General features: G+C 41.1%; 1 protein-coding gene across 3 annotated transcripts in view; it reads right to left on the bottom strand.

Annotated features, from left to right (window-relative positions):
- LOC122793043 (sentrin-specific protease 2-like) overlaps nt 1-26,301 on the bottom strand; it is a 1,342,091-nt gene that overhangs the window by 451,890 nt on the left and 863,900 nt on the right. For all 3 annotated transcript variants that reach the window (XM_044060712.1, XM_044060713.1, XM_044060715.1), the window contains one exon: nt 19,462-19,541. In XM_044060712.1, the coding sequence (XP_043916647.1) occupies nt 19,462-19,541 (80 nt within the window). The remainder of the gene's footprint in view (nt 1-19,461; nt 19,542-26,301) is intronic.

Raw genomic sequence — 26,301 nt, 5'->3', positions numbered from 1 at the left:
TCAGATGGGTCAGGAGATCTGGACATGGATCCAGTATCCAAGGCCATCGAATTAGGGGAGGCCAAAGCAAGGGGAACCAAATCTGTTGAGGCCAGTAAGGTGCAATGAGGATAACTGCGCTCTTCAACCTGATAGCTTTCTGAAGAAACTTGGAAATTAATGGAATTGAAGGAAAGGCATAAAGATGGAGGGCCAATTGTGAAGAAAAGCATCCCTCTGTAACTCCCCCTGTGGGAGGATCAGGGCAAAACAGCTGCTGCACTTGTTTAGGGAAGAGGCAAACAGGTCGCACTATGGTTGAATCCATTTATGGAATGCCTTTTCTAAGACTGTCTGCTTGAGGGATCACTCGTGAGGAAAAAGTATGCACCTGCTCAATTTGTCTATCACATTGGACTTCCTGGAAATGTGCGTTGCTATGAGAAAGCGGTTGGATGAGATCGCCCACTGCCACACAGAGCTTCAACACAATGAGTAGGAACTGGTTCCTCCTTGTTTGTTGATGTACCAAACTATTGGCATGTTGTCTGTTTGAATTGCAATCATCCCCGAGAGGAGAGCATCTTGGAAGGCCTGCACTTCTAAAAGCACTGCTCTCATTTCTAGGACACTGACATGTAAATTGGCCTCTATTGGGGACCAAGTGCCTTAAGCCGTCCTCCCTACACAATGACCCCCTCCTGCACCTTAACTGGGAAGCATCTGTAGTTAGTATTGCCTTGGGAGGAAGGGGAATGAATGGACAAGCCCTGTAAAAATTGATCCAATTGAATCCACCATGTAGGATCTCTTTTGCAGATACTGGTGATTATAATGGGGATCGACATTGGCTGGTATAGGGTGTCACAAGCAGCCACTGTAAAATTCTCATACGAAATCTGGCCAAGAGAACAAGCATTATACAGAGGACGCCATGGATGTCATGGACTCCAGCATGTGAAGTACTAAACATGCTAGCACCTTGTTGCTGTTAGTCTCCAAGTCTTGGTGGGGGAAGGGAGGCTACTGCAGTCTTTGTGTTTATGGAAGCCCTTATGAAAGCTAAAGCTTGTGCAGGTTCTAGAGAATATTTTTTTTGTAATTTATGGTTATGCCCAAATAATCGCATGTTTGGAGAACTTTTTCTCTTGCCTCTAACAGTCAATGCCTAGTTGTAGCTGTGATGGGCTAGTCATCCAAATATGGAAACACCTGGAATCCTTGCAGTCTCAAGTGAGCTGCTACTACTGCCATGCACCTGGTGGACACCCTGGGAGCTGTGGTGAGGCCAAAGGGCAGTACTCTGAATGGATAATGACTGGCTCCCACCCAGAAAAGCAAGAACCTTCTGGATCACTTGTTCATCTTTATGTGACAGTATGCATTCTGAAGGTCTACCAAGCACATCCAGTCGCCCCTTCCAAAAAGGGGAGAATGGACTGAACCATGACCATCTGGAATTTGGTTCACTGAACTGACCTGTTTAAATTGCAGAGATCCAAATTTGTTCTCCTGTCCCCTGCCTTTTTTGGCACTACAAAGGACCATAAGTAAATTCCAGATCTGCTCTGGTCTGGTGGGACCTCTTGGATGACATTTTTCTAGCAACTTTTGTATTTGCAGTGTTCCCCGCCTCCCTTGGTCAGTGTGGAACCTCTGGAATCTTTCTGCAAATAGATGAAGGAAAGGAAAAAGGTATTAATATAGCCTCTGGGTATTATCCTCTGCACCCATGCATCTCGTGTTATATGTAGCCAGGTTCTCTGCTGCAGGGACCAGCAACCCCTGACTGCCTCCAGAGGAAGACAATCGGGCCTCTGTTCAGTAGCGCTGAAAGGGCTTACCAAAAAAAGGAATTTCTGTACCCTTGGTTTTACAGGCCACCTCAGCCGTGGTTGCAGCATCTTCCATTAGAGTTCCCCCCTCTGACCCTGGCAGAACTACCACCATGTGTATCCTGAGAATAACCTTGGGACTTCCTGAACCACATTTTTCCACTACTGGATTGATTCCTAGAAAAGGGTCTTTGCAGAGTGGAAAAACGTACACCCACAACAGAAAGGATTTTCCAAACCTTCTCACACCTGGTCAATGTGTCTCTAACTTTAGGGCCAAACAAGGATGTGCCGTCAAAGGGGGCATTGATGAATGAAGACTTGAAGGACTCTACAAAATCACACAAGCACACCCAAGCACGTCTCCTTATGGCAATGCCTAAACCTGATGGTCTAGTCATTCCCTCGGCTGTATGTGAAATGAGCCTCATGGAACAGTTAGAAATGGAGGTTAGGGCAACCAACTGAGGTAACAGACTCCCAAACCTTTTCAGAAACAGCTCCTAAGAGGATATCTGATAGTTCTTTAATCAAATAAACTGTGCCAGGTAGTTCAAGGACTGTAAGTCAAAGGTCGATGTTGCATAAATTCACTTCCCAAATCTATCTATTGCCCGAGACTCCTTGTTGGGAGAATGGATAGAGAAACTTTCCTCTGCTAGTTCCTCTTTTGTGGCTGCCACCATGACCATGGCATCCACAGGCAAACCTTTCATCCAGAATAGCTTATCTTCAGGGGCAGTGATAATTTTATCCAGTCTCCAGCAAATCGGTTCAACAGCATCAGGGCACTTCCATGCCCACAGACCAACTCAAAGAGCCCATCGTTGGGCAGAGTTACCCAGGAAGTAGATGGATGGGTACCAAGTGCCTGCAGGTAGATGGATTCCTCAGACAAAGGATTAATGGGCTTCCAATCAACTCTCTGCTTAACATTTTCCAGCATGTCTCCAAAGGAGACATAAGGAGGTGACTTTGGGGATTCTTCACCTTTAACGACATCTGTATCCTCTGTGACAGATTCCTCTGGGGAATCCAAGTGCTTCCTATTGCACTTTTTCTTCCTAGGGACCTCTTCAGTGGGGTGGTATGGGGATGTATCAGAAGAAGAGGGGGAAACCTGCTGGGAAGCCTGAGGCTTTAGTACTCACTGTCCCAATGGAGAAAGTGGTTGAGATTCTGGTTGAAGATGTGACAAGGCAGGTTGTTCAGAGAGGGAAGAAACCAACTGACTGACTGAAGTAGACAAGGTTCTCCCCATAGCCTCGAAAGCCAATCCACCCAGGGAAGGAAAGGACCCTGGATCCAAAAGTACTCCCCAACCCAAGGACCCCCCCCCCCCCACGGAGGCAGAAGATGAAGTCGAGCTGATCTGTGTCAAACCTCCAAGGTGCACAGAAGAGACTGAAAAAATATAAGTCCGGAACTGAAAGGACAGATATGGCTCCAAGAGGGCTCCTGTTCAGAGTCAGCCAGAGAACTCAGAGCAACCACTGGGACCTAAGATAAGGATAACTAGAGACCGACCCGATACAGTCGATACCAGATAGCTAAGAACAAAGGTCTCTGACGCTTCCAAAGTTAGAGGAGGAGGAAGAAAATGAGGGAGAGTTGCAGATTGAAGTCCCTGACACAAAGGGGTAGGAAATGAGGGGTTCCTTGTCGCACCTTGCACCCACAGGATTTTTCTCACCAGCCTCGCCATGTCATCTTCAGTAAGACTTCTGGAAGATCAGGACGACATGATAGAGGGAGACTTGGGTCTTTCCAAAAATGGAGAAGGGAGCCTGTCTAGAAAGACCTCTATGGAAGGAGAATATTTAGTTCTTGGAATTGGAAGAAATTCCTGTGTTGGTACCAAAGAAAGACTTTCATCGTGTCCCTTTGGAGTTGAAGTCAAGGCTGGATTCAAAGTCTTGGATGCAGTACTCCACAGTTCTGACAAACCTGCCGGAACTGAATGTTTGGGCAATTTTGTTATCAGTTCCGAAGGAGCGGAAAGAACCAATACTTTTGTCTTCTTCGGGCTCGGACCCAATGGGGAAGTTAGAGCCGAAGAGCTTCTCTTTTCCTTTTCTGAAACTTTGGAGGAAGAAGAACCAGGACTAGAAATGTCCGATTTACTTAAAGGTTTTTCTTTAGATGAGGAAGTTGTTCCAGATATGGCCTCTCCAAAAGAAGAGGGAAGTAGTCCTTTTAATATCAGTTTATTTTTTTCTCTCCACAAGTGCCCAATGACTAAAGAAGTGACAAATTGAACAGTCATTCTGAAGATGGAGGAGGCTCAAACCATACACGCAAAGAGCATGTGTGTCAGAATAAGGACTCTTGTGACCACATTTCTCACAGCATTCGAGGCTCGCCGTGTCTTTTTCTTTATCTGTCATTTTCGCGTAAGAAGCACGCACACACACACACACACACACACACACACACACACAAAGCACTGTCTCTCAGCCAAGAGCTTATTAGTAGACAGGGAAGAGAGACGGGTAAGAAGTTGAAAGCTTTTTTTTGAAGGGTAAAGATAGCTGGAAAAAGGAGAATATCAACAATGATATTTAAGAACTACACCAAGTGTTGAGGAAAAGAAGAAAGAAGAAAATGGATACTAACAACAGTATCCAAGAATACTTTCGAACTTGGAAAAGGAACAGGTAAGAGATCATTTTTCAAGAAGAAAAATCAAGAAATTTAGAATTACAGAAGATAGCTGTTTGAAAAAAACACTTATCTACCCGCAAAGCAGCACATGAGATTTGGGGTAATTGACAAAGGTGCACTGTGGGCAAGGGATGAGCTCGAGAGGTTTTTGTTTCCCACGAGCTATCGTAATGGCCGAGTTTGGAAGTGAAGCCACAGGTTGAGGACAAAATGAAGATTGACAACATCAGATTAGACCTTTAACAAATACAAACAAACAAATAATACACTGATCACACACATGCCCTCTCTGCCTACATCAAGTTTGATTACTTCACAGAACTTAGAACAATCATCCACAGATATCAGGTGAATTCTTTCAAACATATCCATGTCCACTCTACTCCACTGATGATCTGGAGCTGGGTATACCAGCATTTTCTTTAGGATTGTTGTTGTTGTGGAACATATGGCACCATTTCAGTAATACTATTTCTAGGTCAGTTTCAGTACATCTACAAAAATCCTGTATCTTTTCTTTGGTCACTGATATGTGTGTGGTTACACAGAGATCTTAGTTCTTCCAGCAGTTATTCATGGTTCTATGGTAAATATGTTACATTCACCTTACCTGCTCTATGTAATTCCTTATCTGCCATGCACTTTACTTTTAGGTCATACTTCTTTAGACCAAGTAATATCCTTTGCACTACCACAGCCAGTTTGTACAAAGATTCGTGGTTGCATATGGTTTCATAACCAATTACTAGGCTAGCTGTCTTATCAGGCTATTCTAAGCCTAATCGATTTCCTTCCCCAAGGTGAGGATTAAACACTGTACTTGTGTTTGTGAGTCAAACACCTTAACCATCATACCAAGCCCGTCATTTAAATAATAGCCTAGCTGCCTTTGTGAGCCATTTTGAGCTTAGCCAATTTCCCTGAAAGGCAAGAATCAAACTCTGCGGCTTCTGTTTGTGAGATAAATACTTTAACCATTATACTCTGGAAAATATTTTATAAGGTATTACATTTACTTCCACCTGAACTTCTTTATTATAGACATTTGTGCAATCTCTCTCTCTCTCACACACACACACACACACACACACACACACACACACACACACACACACACACACACCACAAATGTTTTGAAAGTGAACGTTTTCTGTTCTACTTTGAAGCACTGCACACTGTTTGGTTTTAAGTAAATGACAGTGAGTGAAAGGCAGAATGTGTGTACTGTAATGTCTTTGAGATGTACACTCAAAATGTTCTGAAATTCGTACTTAGAAAGTTAATTATATCACATAAGCAACTTTCTCTGACTAGCTTCATCTCCCACAGAACAGCCTGTTACTAGTAGTATCCCGCAGGGCTAAGTACTTGGGCCTCTCCTGTTTGGAATATACTTCTCTGAAGTCAAGGTAAATCTAAAGAGCCTTTGGCTGACTAAATCTGCTGACAACTGCTAGCTGGGTGCAATCACTGAAACCCCCAAACATGCAGACATCTTTCTAGGAAGGTCTGGCACAGACAAATAACTGGTGTCAGAACCATTACCTAAAACTCACTGCAAAAAAGCATACTTATACCCTTTGAGAAGACAATTACCCCTGCAGATTACAACACTGATAACACTCCCCTAACAGCAGATGCAGTGGTAAGGGATTTGGGGACTCATGTTGACAGTAACCTGAACTTTGATCACCATGTGTCGACGGTAGTGAGAAAATCCTTCTACGTGGTGCAACGTACAAGTAAGATCATAGTATCCAGACCTACGGAGATCATAGTCCCACTACACTCAGCCCTCTTTAGACCAATAATCAAGTACATTTTACTCCTTGGCATGTACCTGAGCAGGCATTTGGAACAAATGAGTGGCCACAGAGGTTCCTCACTAAAAGAATACAGGGTATAAATATAACATATGCGGACTGTCTCACAGCCCCTGTCCCTGTACTCAAGTCTCCAACAGACTACTGATGGACGATCTATGCCTAACCTACAAGGCATTCTCCGATCCAGCCCTGATGGATCTGCTACACATTATCAAAACAAAGAGCACTAGAATTGCCTGATCTAAGTAACTAAACCTAGCCTGTGACAAACAAAACTTGTTGTAGGAAGAGGCACATGTCTCAGACATTACCCAGTTTTCTGGAAAAGACTCCCCATTTGTGCAAAACAGCGCTCTTCCCCAAGCCTATACAAATGCAATTTGGACCAGTGGATGGGAAATCACAAATTCACCCCAGCTTGTGCAATGTGGCCCTAATGGACACAACGGTAGTTTGTATATGCACTAAATCATAGGCATATACCATAACCAGTTATAGGCCATGGGCATTGTTAATTGGGACATTTGTGGCATGACTGGCTAGGCTGAAAAAGGCTCTAGGGCCATTAGCCTAGTAACCTCCTATGATTAAATCCATACCCCTTCTCAGTCTCCAGAGGGGGGTGACAAGTTTTTGGTCTGTCATTCATGTAATAATAACAGAAGATGCAGACTCAGAGGGAAAAAGCCTACAGGAATCATTCATGCTACTTAAAGGATAATGCATCATCCATCATTAACTTCCCCTTATCCTGCTGAATCAAGCAGTAGCAGTAGATGATCAGACTTGATGTCTGTGATATTCCAGTCCTACAAGACCCTGACCCAGGCAGGTCTCCCCTTTATCCAGCACCATAAGAGGAGAGGAGAGAAACTGTATATAAAGGAGTAACCACAGTTGTGAAGGCTTCCCCTAGGATGTGAACATTTATAACAAAAATACCTTGTCTGAAGATCCTCACCAGACTCACACAACCTCTCTGTGTAAGGTGGGTGAAGGGATGTGACTGCTGCCCTGTTTGTTCACATGCCATGTCATATTTAGATTAAATGACCAAAGCAGGTGGGGCTCTGTTTCCCTTCCACCTCCAGACATTACAGTGAGAAATGCTGTCCTCACCTTGAACAGGTATATGTGAAGACCCTCCCCTGTGGGTGTTCTATTTTTACTGCAAACAGAAGAAAACAAGGTGAGCTGTGTAATCTATCCGAAAAACACATCATCAATCACAGAAACTGATTCTATTCTGAAAGGAAAGGCCAACAATGATGCAGCTGGGCATTATTCACCAGTCTATTGCCTGGTGACAGGGGGGTCCAAGAAAGATCATCTGTGAGGGGAGGGCGACATTTCAACCGCTAGAAACTCACTGCATAATGCAGCATTTTCATCTGCAGGTGCACAAACACTATTGTGAAGGCAGTGGCCTACATAAGGCCTAAGTGGTGCAGAGGTGTCTATGTTAACACCCACGTCTGACCTCATTCAAAGACAATCTTCATTTCCATCTAAATGGAACAGACATACTGGAAAAAATGAAAACTTACTTCCTCCCATTTTGGTGGTTTTCCATATCTATTGCTGTAGAAGGCCACAAGTTATTTTGATAGCAAGGAAGTACTCTTTCCAGGCCAAAAGCTAGTTTTTCAGACAAGGAAACCTTAGGAAATCCTCCACCTTTAATGCTTCTTGCCCCAAAGTTTTTTCTTTTAAAACATGACATTTTTAAAAAGTGACAGGCACACATTCAGCAACAGGAAAGAAAATGAACCAGAACAGCATTTCTATTGTTACTTTTTAGTATGCATGCTTTATTTTTCAAGGTTTTCAATCACTCCAGCATTACGTAAATTTCTCAGCTCCTATGTACCCTTAGACCTCACTCCTCCTTTTTAATATTACTCTACATGTATTGTTATCACACATATTCCTATGTAATGTGCTCCTTCCCGTTACCAAAGATCCCACCCCCAGTTATTTCGGGTCTATATTACATTATCGAATACTCATGTATTCGAAAACGTAATAGTCGGCCCCTAAATATTGAAACCGTCAAATGTCGAACAGCTACAAAAAATACAAAAACCCACCCAAGCAAACCATTTAAATGCTGTAAGCAGGGTGGCAAGCCCCCCTGCACGTCTCCCTCATGGGGGGCTGTGCCCCCACACCCCCCTACTTAAATTTACCAACTCTGAGATCGCCATACAGTGCAGACAATGGAAAACTTCCATTTCCGCATTGTACAGAGATCTCCATTGAAATGTTCAGCGTTTGACGTTTTTGACATTTACAGGTCGACTATTACGTTTTCGAATACATGAGTATTCGATAACCTAATATAGACCCGTTATTTTATATCCATAATACTCAGTACTTCAGTTATGGTTTGTTTAGATTTGCATTTCCATTTTCTAGACAAAAGCATTCAGCTTAGTCAGGCTTTATTCTGTCTAGGGAATTCAGATCCTTTATCCCAATGAAAAAGAATCATTTCCTTAGTGACAATGTTCCTGTTCCCCCACTACTTAACCCCTTACACCATCACCCAAACACTACACCCACCCTATACTTGTTTCTGCAGTGCTCATCTACTTCCATACCCACTTTCTCTACATGACACTTAACTCCATCCTGACTTTTCTCTCACAAAAAAAAAAAAAAAAAATTATATATATATATATATATATATATATATATATATATATTTGCAATGTATATGAATACCGTATGCATGTAAATATTAGACATATGTATCATTTTGCCTATTCTTTTTAACTATGCATTTCATCAATGTATGTTGTTTGTATATTCAACTGCTTGTATTTGCAGCTATTATGACTGTTTCAATATATGTAGAGCATTTCTTCCCGGGCCTCCACTGAAAATATGCTCTTCCAGGCCCAGTGGAACACCCCAGTCATCAAACTGAAATAAAATAAATAAGTATTTACTTAACTAATATTTTAAGTACTACGTAGGGAATTTTTAAAAACTGCCAGCTTGTTACATTCCCAAAAAACATGTTCACAATTACCTCTCTGTTTTCCATCACACCTAATATAAGGGTTGTTTACAACTATACATCTTTTGGCTGTTATCTGGTGACCATGCTGTTCCTTTGTCGCATGAAGTTTTGAGAATTCATCCTTAGGTGTTGGTGTTAGTTTGAGATTTCCTTTCCTGTGTGACTGTTTAACTCGAAAAGTAACCCATTAAATCAAGTAATCCTATTCCACCTTTCTCTAAGGGGGAGAATCAACTTATCCTACTTAACTCTTGCCATCTTCCCTCCCAAATATATCCCTTCAACTATTTATTATCAGGTAGGATCCAAGCAGTTTTAGCTAAACAATATGCCTGAATTGTACATAAAACTAAAAGGACTACCAGGCATTCTCACTGCTTGATCTTACTATCCCGTGTGTTCGTACATATCCCTCACTGCAATAACAAAATCCTTTTTAATCCATACACCTAAATACTTCATTTTATCCTTACGTCTCCATATCAACGGGTTCTGCTGAACCAGTTAATGTGGGGGTACATAGTTTACCACTATAATCGTTGTTTTTTCTTTATTTCATATACCCAGGAAACTTGAAACGGTCTCAAAACATTCCACAAACTGAAATGTCCTTTTTTGGATTTATCAAGTACAAAATGTGATCGACAAATAAAGCTAAATTTTCTTGATTACCAAACCAGTTACATCTTGGAATTCACAAATCTTTTTTTTTTGCTGGTTCTAAATATAAAGCAAATAAAGGGGAAAGACTATATCCATTTGTGGTCCCTCTATTCCATCACTGCTTGTTGCAGAGAAACCCACCCACCTTAATTTTTGTCCTGACTGTTCATTTATTTTGTTTTATTTTATATTTGTTTACCACGGAGGTCCGACTGGAGAGAGCTGTCTGTTTTCAGCGGAGACCCTGGGAGAAAACCTCCAGAACAACTGTTAACATACTATACACAAGATATTTACATGAGCATTGTGGTTTACACATACAGTTATAAAGTACAGCAGATAAATGATTGCACAGGATATTTACATAAGCATAGTGGTTTAGGCATACAATTAAAAGTAAAGCAGGTAGTAACACATGATTGTTGTTCATACAGTATGATTAATAGAGATAATCTTGAAGATGCACTGAAGATAAGACAAGAAAGTAAAATGCTACTATTCTAACTGGGAATGCAAATCCTAACACTGCTTTAATCAAAATCCCAAATGACTAACAAATGGTTTATCTGCATCAAGACAATAGCTGTTTTGCACTTTACTTCTGGATCATCACTGTTCTATTAACATCGTCAAATGGTTGCCTCCCCTCTACAAAACCACACTGATCCACGTCTATCACTTATAGCAAACACCTCTGCCATTATTTTAGCTAGTATAGACAAACACCTTCTAACAATGGTTTAAAATTGAAATTTGCCTATATGAGGCTGGGTACGAAGGGTCTCTTCGGGTAATGCAGCTTTCTTCCAAGTTATGGGTACTGTCCACATTTTTTGAAATATTGTTAAACAAAACCTTCCAGATCTTCATCACTTTCTTCCCTCCTAACTTCCACAGTAATACCAGCTATTTTTGGGATTTCCCTGACGACAGATTATGCATCACCATTTTATCTCATCCCTTCTTATCTTACACATTAATTCTTGAACCTCACCTTCTAACCTTGGCATTAAGTCTTCCTTAAATATTTCAATGTGGGCCTTTTATTTTACCCATGCTTCTGCTTTACATAAACGTTCAAAGAATTTCCAAAATCTCTCTAATACCTCTATAGGATCTCTGGTTATTTTCCTTGTCATACACCCCCCAAAGTCTGGCACTGACTCTTTCTACTTTCAGTTGCACAAGTCATTGTGGTAAGAGGTTTTGTGTTCTGGAGTTATCAAAAATACTTGCTTAATAGCAGCCGTTCTAAACTCATTAATATTAGCATACTCCCTTATTTTTCCTTTAGCACTCCGCAGTTCGTCCTCTTCTTCTAGGAGATTTCCCTTCTGCAATACTTCAACCTTTGTTAACACCTCTAAATAATTCCTATTTCCTTCCTAAATATCTTTCTCTTATTTCTACCATACTTTTAAACTCCATTTTCATTTTATCCAACTCAATAGCTATCCCTTCTGAAGAAATTTTTATCTTCCTTAAATCAAAACATTTTCACTACTCATTCCTTGAATGTCTCTCTTCTTATTAGAGAAACAGTAAAGTGTCAGTGTCTCATATTTACGTCATAACCTTGCAGCTTCATCTCAGTCTTTTATTAGTGCATTATTTGAAATGGTTACTGGATTTATTTCAAAGCATTCAATGAAATACCAATGCTCTTGTGAATTACAGCATCTCTTCAGTCTAGCTCAGTTATTGTACGTTTGAAAATATGTAAATTCCAAGGTCCTGCTGCTGAATTCATATTTTCCATTCCAAATCACATATTTCTTAGGAAATCTACCCTCATTTGTTACAACTCCCTTTCTAGCTCCCACTGATAAACCCTTACTACTGCAAATTTAGTCCTAGTCCCACAAATAAATTATATTCCCTGCTGAAAGTTTATTTCTCCAAACATTCTCTCTACCACCTAGTTAATATAAATACATGGCAGTGCAATTCTCATTCCCTAACAATAATCTCGTATTATCACAAATCTACCAAAATTATATTTTATCCCCCCTCCCCCCATCACCACTGGAGTCCCTCTCACAATCAGTATTACTTCCCCTATTCTTTGTCCTGGATTCTCTGCTGAGCTTTCATGCTGATATAATTTCTTTGCTAAATTCACATGCCCTTTTCTATCCAACTATGCCTCCTATAAACATTGCTATTTGCACCCTACACTTCTTAATATAATTCAGTATTCTTTACTTTTTGTCTATGCCTGTAGTATCATTTACATTCCATGTTAATAAAAAAGCCATTCTGATAACAAAATTACTACTTTCACATATGCTGCATGACAGTTCCTTTGATTATGTTTCCAAATTATAACTTAAATGCACATTCTAATGCTTGGCAAGCTGATCTTGCATGTAGTTGCTACTTCTCGTCTTTAAACCCACGTCACATTTTCTCAGACTTCTGCTTCAATGAAAAGACTCAAGAAAAAAAAACTCTCATCCCATTTTAAAGAGCACCAAGCATACAAAACTATACACAATTTCTAAAAAGAGAGGTTACACCTCCCAAAAGTTGTCACAAATAGGCTTTACCTAGTTAGACTTAGTTATGCTGGAAGAGCACGCTAGAAGAATCTGTGCTCTCTTCCACAAATATCTGTCCTTGTATTTCCCCTCTCACATGTGGTGTGGAAAACCAACTTGCATGGTCTCAGAACTCAACTTTTAGTCTTAAGATAATGTGCACTGAATACCCTTACAAAAATAAACTAAATTGTGCATGGTTATATTTAATGCACTAAAGTATCAAGACTTCCGGAGATGCAACTACTTCATAAGTATTCACTTCCTACAGTTTGAAATGTCATTTATTTTCACTTAACTGCTTGCCAACTTTCCACTGAATAGTATTTATCTATTTTATTTATTATTTATTGTACAAGAAACATTTATAATGTTTCTTGCACAAGTGACTCAAAACAGATGGTTTTAGTCCCTTCCAGCTTAATTTCTTGCACCTGTAGACAAATTACCTCCAAATGAAAGCATTTGCTGATGAGAAAGAAAATGCGGATAATAGCTTTACAAATACAAGAGAAGAGTGTAGTAGAGATCACTCAGAACATACTGGTTAGACCTCTCATGACTAACTGCACCTGTTTTGTTCCTTTTTAGCTTAAAAAAAGGAGGTTCTATAGGTCCTAATGGAAAAATATGCATTTCTTTTCAAACATTCTAAAACTACCAGTTTACGTGTTTTCCATCTTTTAGTGTGTTTCCTTAAAAGAACTCCCTTGTCTACAGCATAAACTGAGAACATTAGTACTGACTTCTACATATATAAAAAAGACAATTACTATATTTTAATACACAATACAAAAGTTAAACACATTTTTACATCCACCCCCAGAGGTACAAGCTCATAACATTATATTGATTATATCGACGCTTTATGTTACACTGTAAAGGCCAGATACATTACAGTCAAGAAAAATACATTCTTACAGTAATATCGCTAGCATTAACAGCGATCACTGAAGAGGCTTTCTCCACTAACCAATTAAAAATACCTTAGCATACTATACAGAGCTTTTTTACAATATAACATGCAATTTACTTCAGATTTCATATAAATATTACTAAGAACAAGAGCTTTTTTGAGTTACATTTTCAGTTCATTAATGGCAAAGTGGGAATTACACTTTAAACACAGTCAAACTTGCAGACTTTTTCAACCAACTTATTATAGAAGCAGAAACCTCATGTCTAAACTGTGTCTAATGGAAGTGACATAATTCTTTCATTTATTCACTAATTTTTCATTATTGACGTCTTCCTCATCATCTCAATCTCCCAAAACCAGTCTCTAGTTCAAGTCAAAGGTACTCCTGATTTTTTTAGTAAGCGCCTAGGCTTTTTCCTACCACTCAATTACTTTCCTTTGGGACAATGGAAAATGGAAAACATTTTACTGCTAAATCCTCTTTATGGGCTTTGTTATTGTTAGAAGAATGAGAAGCAGAATACCCTTCAATGTGTTAGCTCACTCTTTGTTGGTTAAACTTTTTCCCCCTCCTCATCCTGCTTTGTGTACTAAAGCGTACTTTTTTCCTCTTAAGAAACAATATTCTAAAGACAGCTGTATATAAGAATTCAAATGTCACACCTGCCTCTCCACATCTCCTGAATGCAGGGATAAACTTGCTTTGTTTCTGTCTGTTGTACACAATAATAATTTTCAACAAAAACACACTGGGGTCCTGGTTTAAATACTCTTCTCTTCTGCACCAGTTTGTTAGGAGCAGCTCTTTCATCTGGTGTGACTGCATATTTAATACTACAAATCTCCAACTGCTTTCCCACGATCAGATTTGGTGCACACATGGACAATATGCCCTTTTAAAATCCTACTGTGGAACACCAGTCCAGATCCTTATTTGTACGTTCATAAAATTAATGCAAGGCATTCCTTCTAGCTTCTCTGGTTTAGCAATAAATTTTGCATTTCTCTGGGTGCTATCTTCTAACTCAACTTCTTTTTTTTTTTCAAATTATTATTGAGAAACCCAATACTCAACCAATCTTGCTTTTATTTCATTATCTAATTTTTGCAGTTTTATCAACTCATCTGAATAGCTATTTACAGCTTCTATTCTTTCCAGCCTTCTGTCATTTGACTTTACATATTTCTCCAGTCTCTCACTTATTTTAAGCACCTGAGAGCATTTGATTTTTTCCCTTTAAATTATTGGAAGCCTTCTCCTGTACCAGATATGAAACCTGAACCACTTTTCACTGAACATCTAGAAGAGTCTTCCCAGCCAGAGTGTTTTTTTTCTTTCCTTCTTTTCTGGAAGATTTTTTTTCTAACTTTCTCCAGGTTCTTCTTTGTTGACATCCAAGCAGAATAGTGACAAATCTGTAACTAAACTTTACCCAATTTCCCAGTTTATCATCTTTTTACTGCCTTTTTATACCACTTTAATTTCTCATGCTGAGAAAGCTCTAATCAAGCCACTGCTCAGTGTGCAGCCAAATCTGGAATGCAGCTTCTTGCCCAACAGTTATTACTGTGGTAAGCTTTCAACTCTGGCAAATAGAAAAGACCAAACAGAATCACTTGCACTAAACCTTGCCCAGAATGTACTAAAGGAACTTGCTGCACAGAGTGCACAAAAACATGTATCACATGACATGCAACACCATCCAGACACCTTACAACAAAGGTATGATTTACTGGAGAGTTAGAATATGAAAACAAAAATGTTTTTATCATCATCAACAGATGTACGAGTTGACACTCGTTTTTGGATTTATGACTAAGATATTTCTCTCTCCAAAGGACCTCATTCAAGAAGTGTGCTCCCCTCTGTTGAGGCTTGCTAAGGTACCGTGTACCACGTTATATTGGGCCTGAACTACATTCTGGCTAATGATGAATGTCTGGTGACTAGTGGTCTGGCTTTGATGCAACAAAAATACAGGTGAGGCCGTGAGCATTATCCCTTCTGTCTGCCTCCAAAGATGCTTCAACAGATGGCTGCGCTGAAATAACAGCTGCCAGAGCTGGGGCTTACCAGCAGATGCCTCTTAGGAGTTGCAGTCCTCAGGCCGCTGCAGGACTAAAAGTCTCACTAACTTTGTAAACCTTACCCTGCCCCTGTAGCTAGACAGCAATTTAATGGGCTTCTTCATTTGTGCTGGTGTTTCACCCAAAGTTTTGAGGGCCCAATAAGGAAGACCTTCTTGATGCACATACATTCCTGACCTTATTTTTCAGTATTTTCTTTTAAGACTGAATGCTCTCTTGACATGAAAACAGGATAATCCTCCCTGAGCCAGAACAAGCACTGAAGGTGGAAATCCTTCAGTGGGATCAGTCTACTACTAGCATTCATGTAGCGATTTTTTCAGCAATGTTATTAGCTTCAAAAACCCCCGAAAACAAACGCTCAGAATTTTTACAATATTAACATTCAGCATAAGTAAATACACACTGCAATGATACAGCAATAACGGATGTACAAAAACATCCAAAACTGTACTTCAAGTGTTGCAATTCTGCATAAATAAATGCAAAATTCAATGATATTGCAATAAAATAAACTGGTGCTTATTTCTACTGGAAGATACTAGCAATGAAATAGCACAACACTGGGAAGGTATGGATGGGGGCTGGGGGACAGTCACCAGAACAACTGTCTGAGGAGAAGAGGTACCTTGGGTACAAATGTCAGTAATTTAATAGGGAGAAGTAAATCCCAAGGATGTGGCAATCCTGGGGATGGGGATTCTCAGGATTCTTAGTTTAAGGTATGGATGACAATAACCATGCTCTGGGGCACCTGTGAGACAAATGATGCTGTGGAAGTCTTTTTTGGAAACTGACAATAGAACATATTAGCAAGTTGCAAGCATGACACCTTCCAAAGCAACAATTTCAGAGGCTTCAGCAATTGCAAGGCATCAGGGCTGGTGGACTGACAAGAGTCCCTCTGTGCTTCTCACTCTTTTATGGTTGGCTATTCATCCTATCTTGCTGCAACTCTGCAGACATGGTGTATGACTTCAGTAACACCATGAATCTGTTTTGGCTTAGTACAGTGGATGGCTTCCTGCCTTCTGTTAATGGTCTTGGTTGAAATCCTTGCCAAATACAGAATTAGCTTTGCCATGCTCTAGAATTGAGACAAATGATGAAATGGATGTGGAAGTCTTTTTTAGAATTTGATAAAAAAATTTTAATTTTTTTTACAGGTGGACATATCCCACAACTCCATGTGCAGAAGTTCATTTCTGGATGTCTAAGCACAAGGCAAAATATATGAGTAGCCAAGGAAAACAATAGGTTCCCAACAGAGTACTTATCGCTTGGTATTCTACTGACAGACCTGGACAAACACCACAGACTCCTATATCAAAACATGCACTGCAAGAAAGAACTGAAGATGGTGTGGGCATATTCTGCACACACTAGGTATCTGAAGACATCTGAAGCAAATGTCAATCTGGCCACGCAGGAAAGATGCTCACCTCTGAAAGTCAGGCTGGACATTAGAGTCAGCCATTGGCAGACTGCAGAACTAACCCAAAAATAAAATGTAGGTACACTAATGATTTTTCCTTTATCTGTAGAGATGACATTAAGAAATCTGAAAAACGTATGGATAATATTGCTGTTAATATGGCTTTCAGTTCACTTAACTCACAGCCCTGTCATTGTACTCGTTATCCTACAGACTGCTAAGAAGTGACCTGTGTCTTGCATACAGGGTATTCCCAAACCCATTACTGATGGATTTACTACACATCAGCAAGGCAAATGGCATAATAAATACTCCATCTATGGATCTAAACCTCTTCTGCAACATCAACAGGACAGTTTGGAGGGGCAGATGTACTTCACAGAGGATGTCGCGGCTGTGGAACAGACTCTCCATCCACATAAAAGTTTATCCCAGACCATTTTCAAGATAAATTTAGATCTGAGGATAGGAGACAGAAAATGTATCCCAGGACTGCTCCCTGTGCTACTAATGGACAGAGGCAGCTCCTAAATGCTTTACCACATGCATGGGTCCCCTCAAATTATCTGTGGTATGATCCCAGTTATTCTCATTAGGGGTAATATATAAATATCGACCATGGGATTGGTTTAGGCCATTGTGTAACCCAAATGGGAATAGATTAATTTGAGCACAAAAAAGGAAATTAGCTAGCTTAAAATGCCCTGCAATAACAGCCAGTCTAGTACTTACCTATTAACTTAAAAGAAATAGAGAAAAATAACAGAACACTTGGACTTGCAATTTACAGGAATACTGTGCAAGAAGGTTATTACTAGACTCGATACAGAGCTCATAAGTTCAGAGAACATTCTTCGAGGCTCTGGCTGTCACCCTTTAAATTACTGTTTCATAACTTTAGTTGAATATTAAAGAACTTGAATATGCACCAAGCGGGGAAATTTCTGAATAAATTGTATGCATAGACAGCTGTAACTGAAAAACAGACTACAACTTATGATGCTGGAAAAGCACACTGGACATTTTCATCTGTGACAAACTGCTACACTTTAGAATACTGGATGGGGGCAGCATCAATAATACTGATAATTATGCTGATAATCAAATCACTTTCTTTATACAATATGTTTGTTTCAGAAAAAAAACAGATTACAAATAAATGATGTGTGCTATGGGAAGCCACTAGTTTGAGGAAATAATTACCTGAAAAAATAATGTGTCTTTCTCTCAGGGACTATGTTTACGTGGCCTGTAGATTCAAATCCACCTAACGTAAAGATTTTAATGGTACAGGAATGTATAGATATGGACACTGTTTATTCTGCAGTCATATTTTAACAGAGAAACACAAACATGAATGTTTATACTCTTACATCAGTGCGGTTTACAACTGCAATACTGTAAATGTGGGATACCTACTATTCTGACCAGTACAAAAATAGGCAAAGGTAAAAGTAAAAGAGTTTTTAGAATTTTACCTACAAAAACATATAATGGATGTTACATGTCATAATCCTAACAGCTCTACTTTTTTCTACTTTCTGAATACCATGGTTCCAATGCCAATGCACAATTACTCAGTCATGCAAATGTTTTTCCAGAAATGGCCAGCAACAGAACTGAAAAATATTAAAACTAATTTGATATGTAAAGAAGCTACATTCATTTTGAAATGTATCAGTTTGCAACCAGTTGGTTTAAAGTGATTTGGTCACCAAATTTTTCTTACCTTTCCACTACACAAGGTAGTGCACGAAGTGTCTAACAACACTTCTGCAGCATTATAAAAGGTGCCTGGCAACTCCTTTTGCTGGTGGAAAAGTTTTTTTATCACCGCTTTCCCTACGATCATGCCACTGTACTTAAAAATACACTTTAACCTCAGTGGCATCATGTTGGTGAATGCGTGAAACGGGCCATAGAATTTAATGGGCATACTGCCACGCATGCATGGAGGTGCACCATTACAGTCTATGGATGCAGAGCATGCTCTGCTTACAGTGACGTAATGGACAACAGTAGATTTATTTGGTCTGGGGCTTAATAGAAAGATAATGAAGCTTTTTATTAAAAATCTGGTTAGAGAAATACTAAATTACAAAAATGTGGGTGCATAGCAGCATCTAGTGACCAAAATCACTTTAAATAAAACAACTAGAATGAAAGGGATATAAATATTAAATAATAACTACAATAAAAGGGATGTAAATATTAACTGTACTAACTATAAGTTACACATTTAACAACTGGCTGCTCTAGTGCTATTTAAAAGTGTGTATTTTAATTTGCTCTACTTACTACCCCTCAGAAAAATTGCTGTGAATGTGCCAGTGAGGTAGAACTCTGAAATTCTCCATGACTTAACATGATGTGTCAAACGTCACACATTTTGTTCTGTACACAGACCTCAAAACAAACTGTTATAACAGCAGCTGGAAGTACTAAGCAACATTTTTACATTAAAGAATGCACACATCTACTTACAGCAACAAGCAGCAGGCACTATTATTCCTTTTGGCCATTGAATCCAAATATTTTATAGTCTTTTTCCTGAAGTCTATAACCTGCAATAAATATTTCAAGAAGAAACAGTGTAGATCACTCAAGTTTTACACACACTTTTCAAATGAAACATTCAATACTAATTTTTTTTTTATTTCAGCGCCAATAATCAAGCAGCATTTATTACTAGCTTAGGTCCATTTCGAACGAATACATGTAGGAAAGGAAAGCACAGTTGTGTACACTTACCATAAATGTAGATGTTCGAGTGTATTCACTGCTGCAGTCATCACCTGTGGGTTATCCCTGCTGTGGTAGCTCTCAGCCAGCTCGAATATCAGAGTCAATGTTTTTCTGCATTGGCTGCTGTCACCTGTAGTCCGACATCAGTTCGTCAGTGCTATAAAGCAAGGCAACTGACACCACTATATCAATTTTTCTTGACCTAACCCATCAGAAGCACAAGGAAATATGGTAAAGTGTTCCTGGTGGTTTAAAGCCACCGTGGGAAGCTTATGTCTCTCTAGGGAAAGAGGATATAAGGGGGAAGGAGGGAGGAAACCAGGACTGCAACAGTGACTACACTCAAACATCTACTTTTATGGTAAGTGTACACAACTGTGCTATGTTCTTCATGTTTCACTGTTGCAGTCATTACCTGTGGGAGGATTCCCAATGCTGAGGAGAGGGGTGGAAGAATTAGTTAGAGCCCTAGGCATGGGTCAGCAAGCCCTGCAGAACTGCAGAGGCAAACCGTGCCCTAGACTTGGAGAAAAGAGGAAGGTGGTAATGCTTTGTAACGGTATGGACAATGGTCCAGGTGGCAGCTTCCAAGATGTCCCTGGTGGGAACTCCCCTGAGGAATGCTGTGGAAGTGGAGGCTTCCCTGGTGGAATGGGTATGAATAGACTTAAGGGGGGATTTCCCATGTAGTATGCAGCAGAAATGGATACAGTGTGATATCTATTTGGAAATGGTTTGCTTAGAAATGGGCTTCCCCTCTATCCCTGGGGCAAAGCTGACCAGAAGGGTTTAGTACGGTCCAGGTAGTATCTGAGTTGTCTGTGCTCATCTAGTGAGTGCAGAATTCTTTCCTCCGTGTTTTGAGGGTTAGGAAAGAAGGTGGGTCACACATCAGATACCACAATGGGCATAAAGGAGGGGTTAGTCCTCAGGGAGACCCTGTCTGCATGGAAAATGATGAAGGGCTCAATGGCCATGAGTGCTTGAAGTTCTGAAACCCTTCTGGCTGAGGCGATAGCTAGCAGGAAAGCAGTCTTCCAGGAGCGGTATCTCAATTCTGCTGAAGCAGCAGGTTCGAATGGAGGTAAGGTTAGTTTTTCTAAAACATAATTCAGGTCCCAGGCTGGCGTGGGTGGCCTTCTGGGAGGTCTGATATTAGGAGACCCTCTGAGGAATTGTTTAACCAAAGGATGTGAGAAGAAGGGCTGGTCTCAATTGAAATGATCTGAAATGGCTGAGGCATAGATTTTAATAGAAGAGAAGGAGAGGCCATTACTGAGTAACTCTCCTAGGTAGTCCAAGATAAGAGGGATGGAAGGTTGTGAGATACCACCCCCTCTGGACTGGGTTGAGGAGCAGAATCTTTTCCATTTCCCTGTGTAAATTTGCTGGTGCTGGGCCTTCTGGCCTCTGTGATGATGTCTAAAACCTGTTTGCTCAACAGGGACCTCTTGTTTACTTTTAAGGTATTAGCCATGCTGACAGTTTGAGAGTTTGCAAGTCTGGGTGCAGCATTCCCCCCCAACCTGGATTAAGAGATCTGAGATCAGGGGAAGCTGCCTGGGAGGCTGTGATGTCAGGCCACGCAGTAAGGAGTACCGAATGCTCTCTGGGCAATCTGGAGCAATGAGGATGGCCATTGGTCTCTTCTCTCTTACTTTGATCAGTACCTTGGAAATAAGAGGCAGGAAGGTCAAGGCATCCAACTTCCATGCTAGGTGGCGATACTCCCTGGTACAGAATTTTTCCAGCTGGTGGATGAGGTGGAAAGCAAAGAGATCCACCTCTGGAGTTCCCTACTTTTGAATGATTTGCAAAAAGATTTGCCTGTGGAGCTGCCATTCATGGGGGGATTCATGTCAGCCTGGAAAGATCCAGAATTAGTTGCCATGTGCCCTCCTTTTGTGAGACCAAAAAAGTACAGTTTTGTACCTACCATAAATGTAGATGTCCGAACTGGATAGCATCTGCAGTCATAACAAATGGGTTGTCCTGTCGTCAGGCAGCCCTTCGGTCGGCCGGATTCCAAAGTCTGGGTCCGGCTTCGGCTGATGTCGCACTTCACCCGACGTCATCTCTGCTGGTCTTCAGGTATAAAGGCATCAGCCGACGCCATTTTCCTCAGTGTTTCTTGCCCCAGATGCCAATTGCCCTCTTGGAAAGCTAAATTTTGGATAATGCCAATGTTTCCAAAATAGTAGAAGGCAAACACAAAAAATAAACATGTATGTACATATATACAAACAAATACACCATAAGAGACTCCCCCCCCCCAGCTAGCTATTAGGAGGGTAAATACCCTAGGAGTACCACAAAGGGGAAGGAGGGAGGGTAATCCTGACTGCAGATGCTATCCAGTTCGGACATCTACATTTATGGTAGGTACAAAACTGTACTATGTCCTTCATGGATGCATCTGCAGTCATAACAAATGGGTAGAATACCATAGCCAAACTAGGGGGGGAGGAGGAATAAAAATTATGGTGTAGTCAGGATCCCTTGCAGTACAGCAGTGGCAAACCCTGCTCGGGATCTAGAATATAGAGGTAAATTATAATGCTTGGCAAATGTATGCACGGAGGTCCAAGTAGCCGCCTCAATAATGTCCTTGGTTGCCACTCCTCTTAAGAAAGCTGTGGTAGTGGCTGTAGCCCTTGTAGAATGAGGTCTTATGTTCTGTGGAACTGGTTTTCCATGGTAGGAGTAACAGAATCTTATGCAATTTCCTATCCATTTGGAGATTGTCTGTTTGGAAATTGCTTTTCCTTCCCTTCCTGTTGCATAGGCTACAAAGAGCTGGTCAGTTTTTCTGTTACCTTTGGTTCTGTCCAGGTAGTAGCGTAACTGTCTATGTACATCCAAGGTATGCAGCATTCTTTCACCTCTGTTTTGTGGGTTGGGAAAGAAGGTAGGTAGGTGGATTGCCTGGTTTAAAGACACTCTGGATACCACCTTAGGCATAAATGTAGGATTAGTTCTCATGGACACCCTATCTTGCTGGAAGATTAGGAAGGGTTGCACTGCCATTAAGGCCTGTAGTTCCGAAACCCTCCTTGCTGAAGTAATAGCCAGTAGGAAAGCAGTTTTCCATGACAGGTGTTGTAGATCTGCTGTTGCTGCTGGTTCAAACGGAGGGAGTGTCAATTTTTCTAGTACAAAATTCAAGTCCCATGCTGGTAATGGTGGCTTCCTAGGAGGTTTTACATTCTTGATCCCTCTGAGGAACTGCCTGAGTAGAGGATGTGAAAAGACAGGAGGATCAAAGCTGTATTCTGATGAGATAGCTGATGCATGTATCTTGATGGAGGAATAGGACAGGCCTGTATGTAGAAGCTCTGCCAAGTACTCCAGAATGTTAGCAATATCTATGTTCGACACATCTTTTCCTCTTTCAGTACTCCAAATGACGAACCTTTTCCATTTTCCTGCATAGTTCCTTCTTGTTGAAGGTCTGCGGGCTTCAAGGATAATGTCTTTAACCCTTTGTGAAAGGTCTGGGTTAGTTACTGCTATGTGATGTTCCAGGCAGTCAGTTGCAAGGTTTTTAGGTTTGGATGTATGATGCTGTAGTTGTTCTGAGTTAACATCAGAGGCATCAGGGGTATTGACCACATTTTCTCCCGAAACATGCTCCTCAGCAATGGGTACCAGTGTTGTCTTGGCCAGTTCGGAGCTATCAGAATTATCCTTGGATGTTCCTCTTTGATTCTCAGTAGTACCTTGTGCATCAAGGGAAGAGGTGGAAATGCATATGCTGTCAGGCCTTTCCAGCTGAAGGATAGAGAGTCCACCTTCCATGCAAGTGAGTGGAATGTCCTTGTGCAGAATTTTTTGAGCTGGTGATTTTGTGGGGAAGCGAATAGATCTATTTGTGGCATTCCCCATTTCTTTGTGATGGCCTTGAAGATGTCCGGGTGTAGCATCCATTCGTGAGCATCCGAGGTGGTTCTGCTTAAAATGTCTGCTAGGGTGTTCTCTTTTCCGGGTACAAATATTGCCTGTAACTGGATGTTGTAGCTTAGAGCCAGATTCCAAAGGTCCAAAGTCATTCTGCATAGGGGGTATGAATGAGTGCCTCCCTGTTTGTTGATGTACCACATGACTGTGGTGTTGTCTGTCCTTATCATCAAATGGCCTTCTTTGAGGAATGGTCTGAATTTTAGCATTGCCAGTTTTACTGCCAGCATCTCTTTTTGGTTTATGTGCAGGTGCAGCTGTTCTTGAGTCCACAGTCCTTGTACGCATTTGTCCAGCATGTGTGCCCCCCATCCTAGGTCTGAGGCGTCCGTTGTGATGGTTTGGCTTGCTCGGAAGTTGTGGAAGGGTAGGCCTGGGTTTGACTGGCATGCCTGAGCCCACCATAGGAACTCCTGTTTTAAGCATGGGATTAGTGGTATTTCTGTTTCTATGCTGTGCCTGTGTTGAGACCATAAATTCTTTAGGTACCACTGTAACTTTCTCATATGCAGTCTGGCATGTGGGACCAAGATTATGCATGATGCCATGAAGCCCAAGGCCTGCAGAACTTTTCTTGCTGTTAGTTTGTTCTGCTTTGTTAATGCCAAGAAGTAAAGAGGAAGCTTTTTTTGTTTTTCTGCAGTTAGGAATGCCATTTGTTTTACTGTGTCCAATTCCGCGCCCAAGAAAGTTCTTGTCTGGGATGGTATCAGCCTTGACTTTTGTAAATTGACTGTGTATCCCAGGGCTTGAAGCAAGTAAATGACCCTTTGTAAATCTGTTGTCAGCTTGCTTTTGTTGTCCGCTTGTAACAGGCAGTCGTCCAGGTATGGATAAATTTGGATTCCCTGTACTCTGCAGTGAGCGATTACTGATGCCAGGCATTTTGTGAATACTCTGGGCGCAGTAGATAAGCCAAAGGGCAATGCTGAGAATTGATAATGCTCTGATCCTGCAAGAAATCTGAGGTATCTTCTGCAATTTGGTCGAATGGGGACGTGCAGGTATGCCTCCTTGAGATCTAGAGTTACCAGCCAACACTCCTTGCCCAGCATGGGAAGAAGTTGCTGTAGGGTCAGCATTTTGAATTTTGGGACAATGATGTATGTGTTTAAGATGGACAGGTCGAGAATAGGTCTCCAGTTTTTCTCTTTTCTTGGTACTAGGAAGAGTCTGGAGTAGAATCCTTTGCCCTGTTCTGTTATTGGTACTCTTTCCACAGCTCTCATCTTTGTTAATTCCGCTATTTGGTGCAGGGCTTCTATTTTTTGATTTGTGGGCAGGTTTGGCATTCCTCTTTTTACTGGTAAAGTGTGGAAGTGGAACCGGTAGCCTTGGTCTATGGTTTGCAAAATCCACTTGTCTTTTGTGATGTAGTGCCAATTTTTCAAGAATAAGGCTAACTTTCCGCCTAATGGTGCTGCTATTTGCTCCCTGGTAGGCGGAATCAGAACCAAGTCACTGTGATTGTCCTGTTGCAGTGGCAGTGGTTGTGTCTGTGCCTCGGTTATTGCCTTGCCAGTGTCGTCCTCTGTAGGCACCTCCTCTGGATTGATTTCTGCCCCTAGAGCATCTGTTCCTGCCCCTTTGTGATCTTGTGGAGTCAGGAAAGGACCAATTTTTGGCAGGCCAGTTCCTGCTAAACCTTGGAGGCTGAACCTGTAGGAAATCTTTAACTGTTTGTACAGATTTTGCCTTCTCTTCCATTTTCTTCATTACCTGCTGGGCAGGTTCCCCAAATAGACTGGCCTTATCCATAGGAGCATCCAATAGCTTAGCTTTAACATGATCCGGTAAGACCTGTTCTTTCAACCATGCATGCCTTCTTATCACTGTGCCAGTCATGGCTGATCTAAATGAAGCCTCCAGTGCATCATAGCCACATTTTAAGGAATGGTTACTAACCTGTTGGATGTTATTCACCATTTCTAATACATATTTCTTATCTAAAGATTCATCAGAGGACAGCTGTTTAATTAACTGATCAAGCATAAACTCTTGGTATTGGATCATGTGAAACTGACAGTTTAAAGCTCTAGCTGAGAGAGTAGCAGAGGTGTAGACTTTTTCCCCCATCTCTCTAAGGACCTGGATTCCCTTTCAGAGGGAATAGGGTTTTTTGCTGTGGTCGAGGCTACTGCCTTAGGCCCCTGGGATATAGTTTCGGGGTCTGCAAGAGGGGCCTTGTATAGGTGGTGATGAGTGTCTGGCACCCTGTAAAATCTATCTGGTTTGGCAGGGGCTGGAGGAAAAGAATCAGGTGCAGTGCAGACATCATTAAATGCATCGTCCACAACAGACAGGACAGGAGGTATAGCTAAGGGTCTATGTTGTGGTAAGTGCAGAAAAGTCCTAAGCCTTTTTCTTGAATCTGAGAAATCCTGTCCCTGCCATTGGAATTGTTCTCTCATGGCATGTAAGGTTTCCCCAAAGGAGAATTCCTCTGGTGGAGAGGCAGCTGGAATGGATTCTTCAGCATCGGAGTCTTCATAATTGGAAAAAGGAGCCTCTGGCTGGTCTGTAATGTCTGAGTCATCCAGAATCATCAGAGGACACAGGCTCGTGGGGCTCTGCTCTAGGTCTCTTTTCTGGGGGCTGAGAGGCCCTGTCTGGGTGAGATTG

The sequence above is a fragment of the Protopterus annectens genome, chromosome 2.part0 (genome assembly GCF_019279795.1).
Source record: "Protopterus annectens isolate FY-2018-M chromosome 2.part0, PAN1.0, whole genome shotgun sequence".
In the NCBI taxonomy this organism is placed as follows: domain Eukaryota; kingdom Metazoa; phylum Chordata; order Ceratodontiformes; family Protopteridae; genus Protopterus; species Protopterus annectens.
This window is presented reverse-complemented; position numbering and strand designations above follow the sequence as displayed.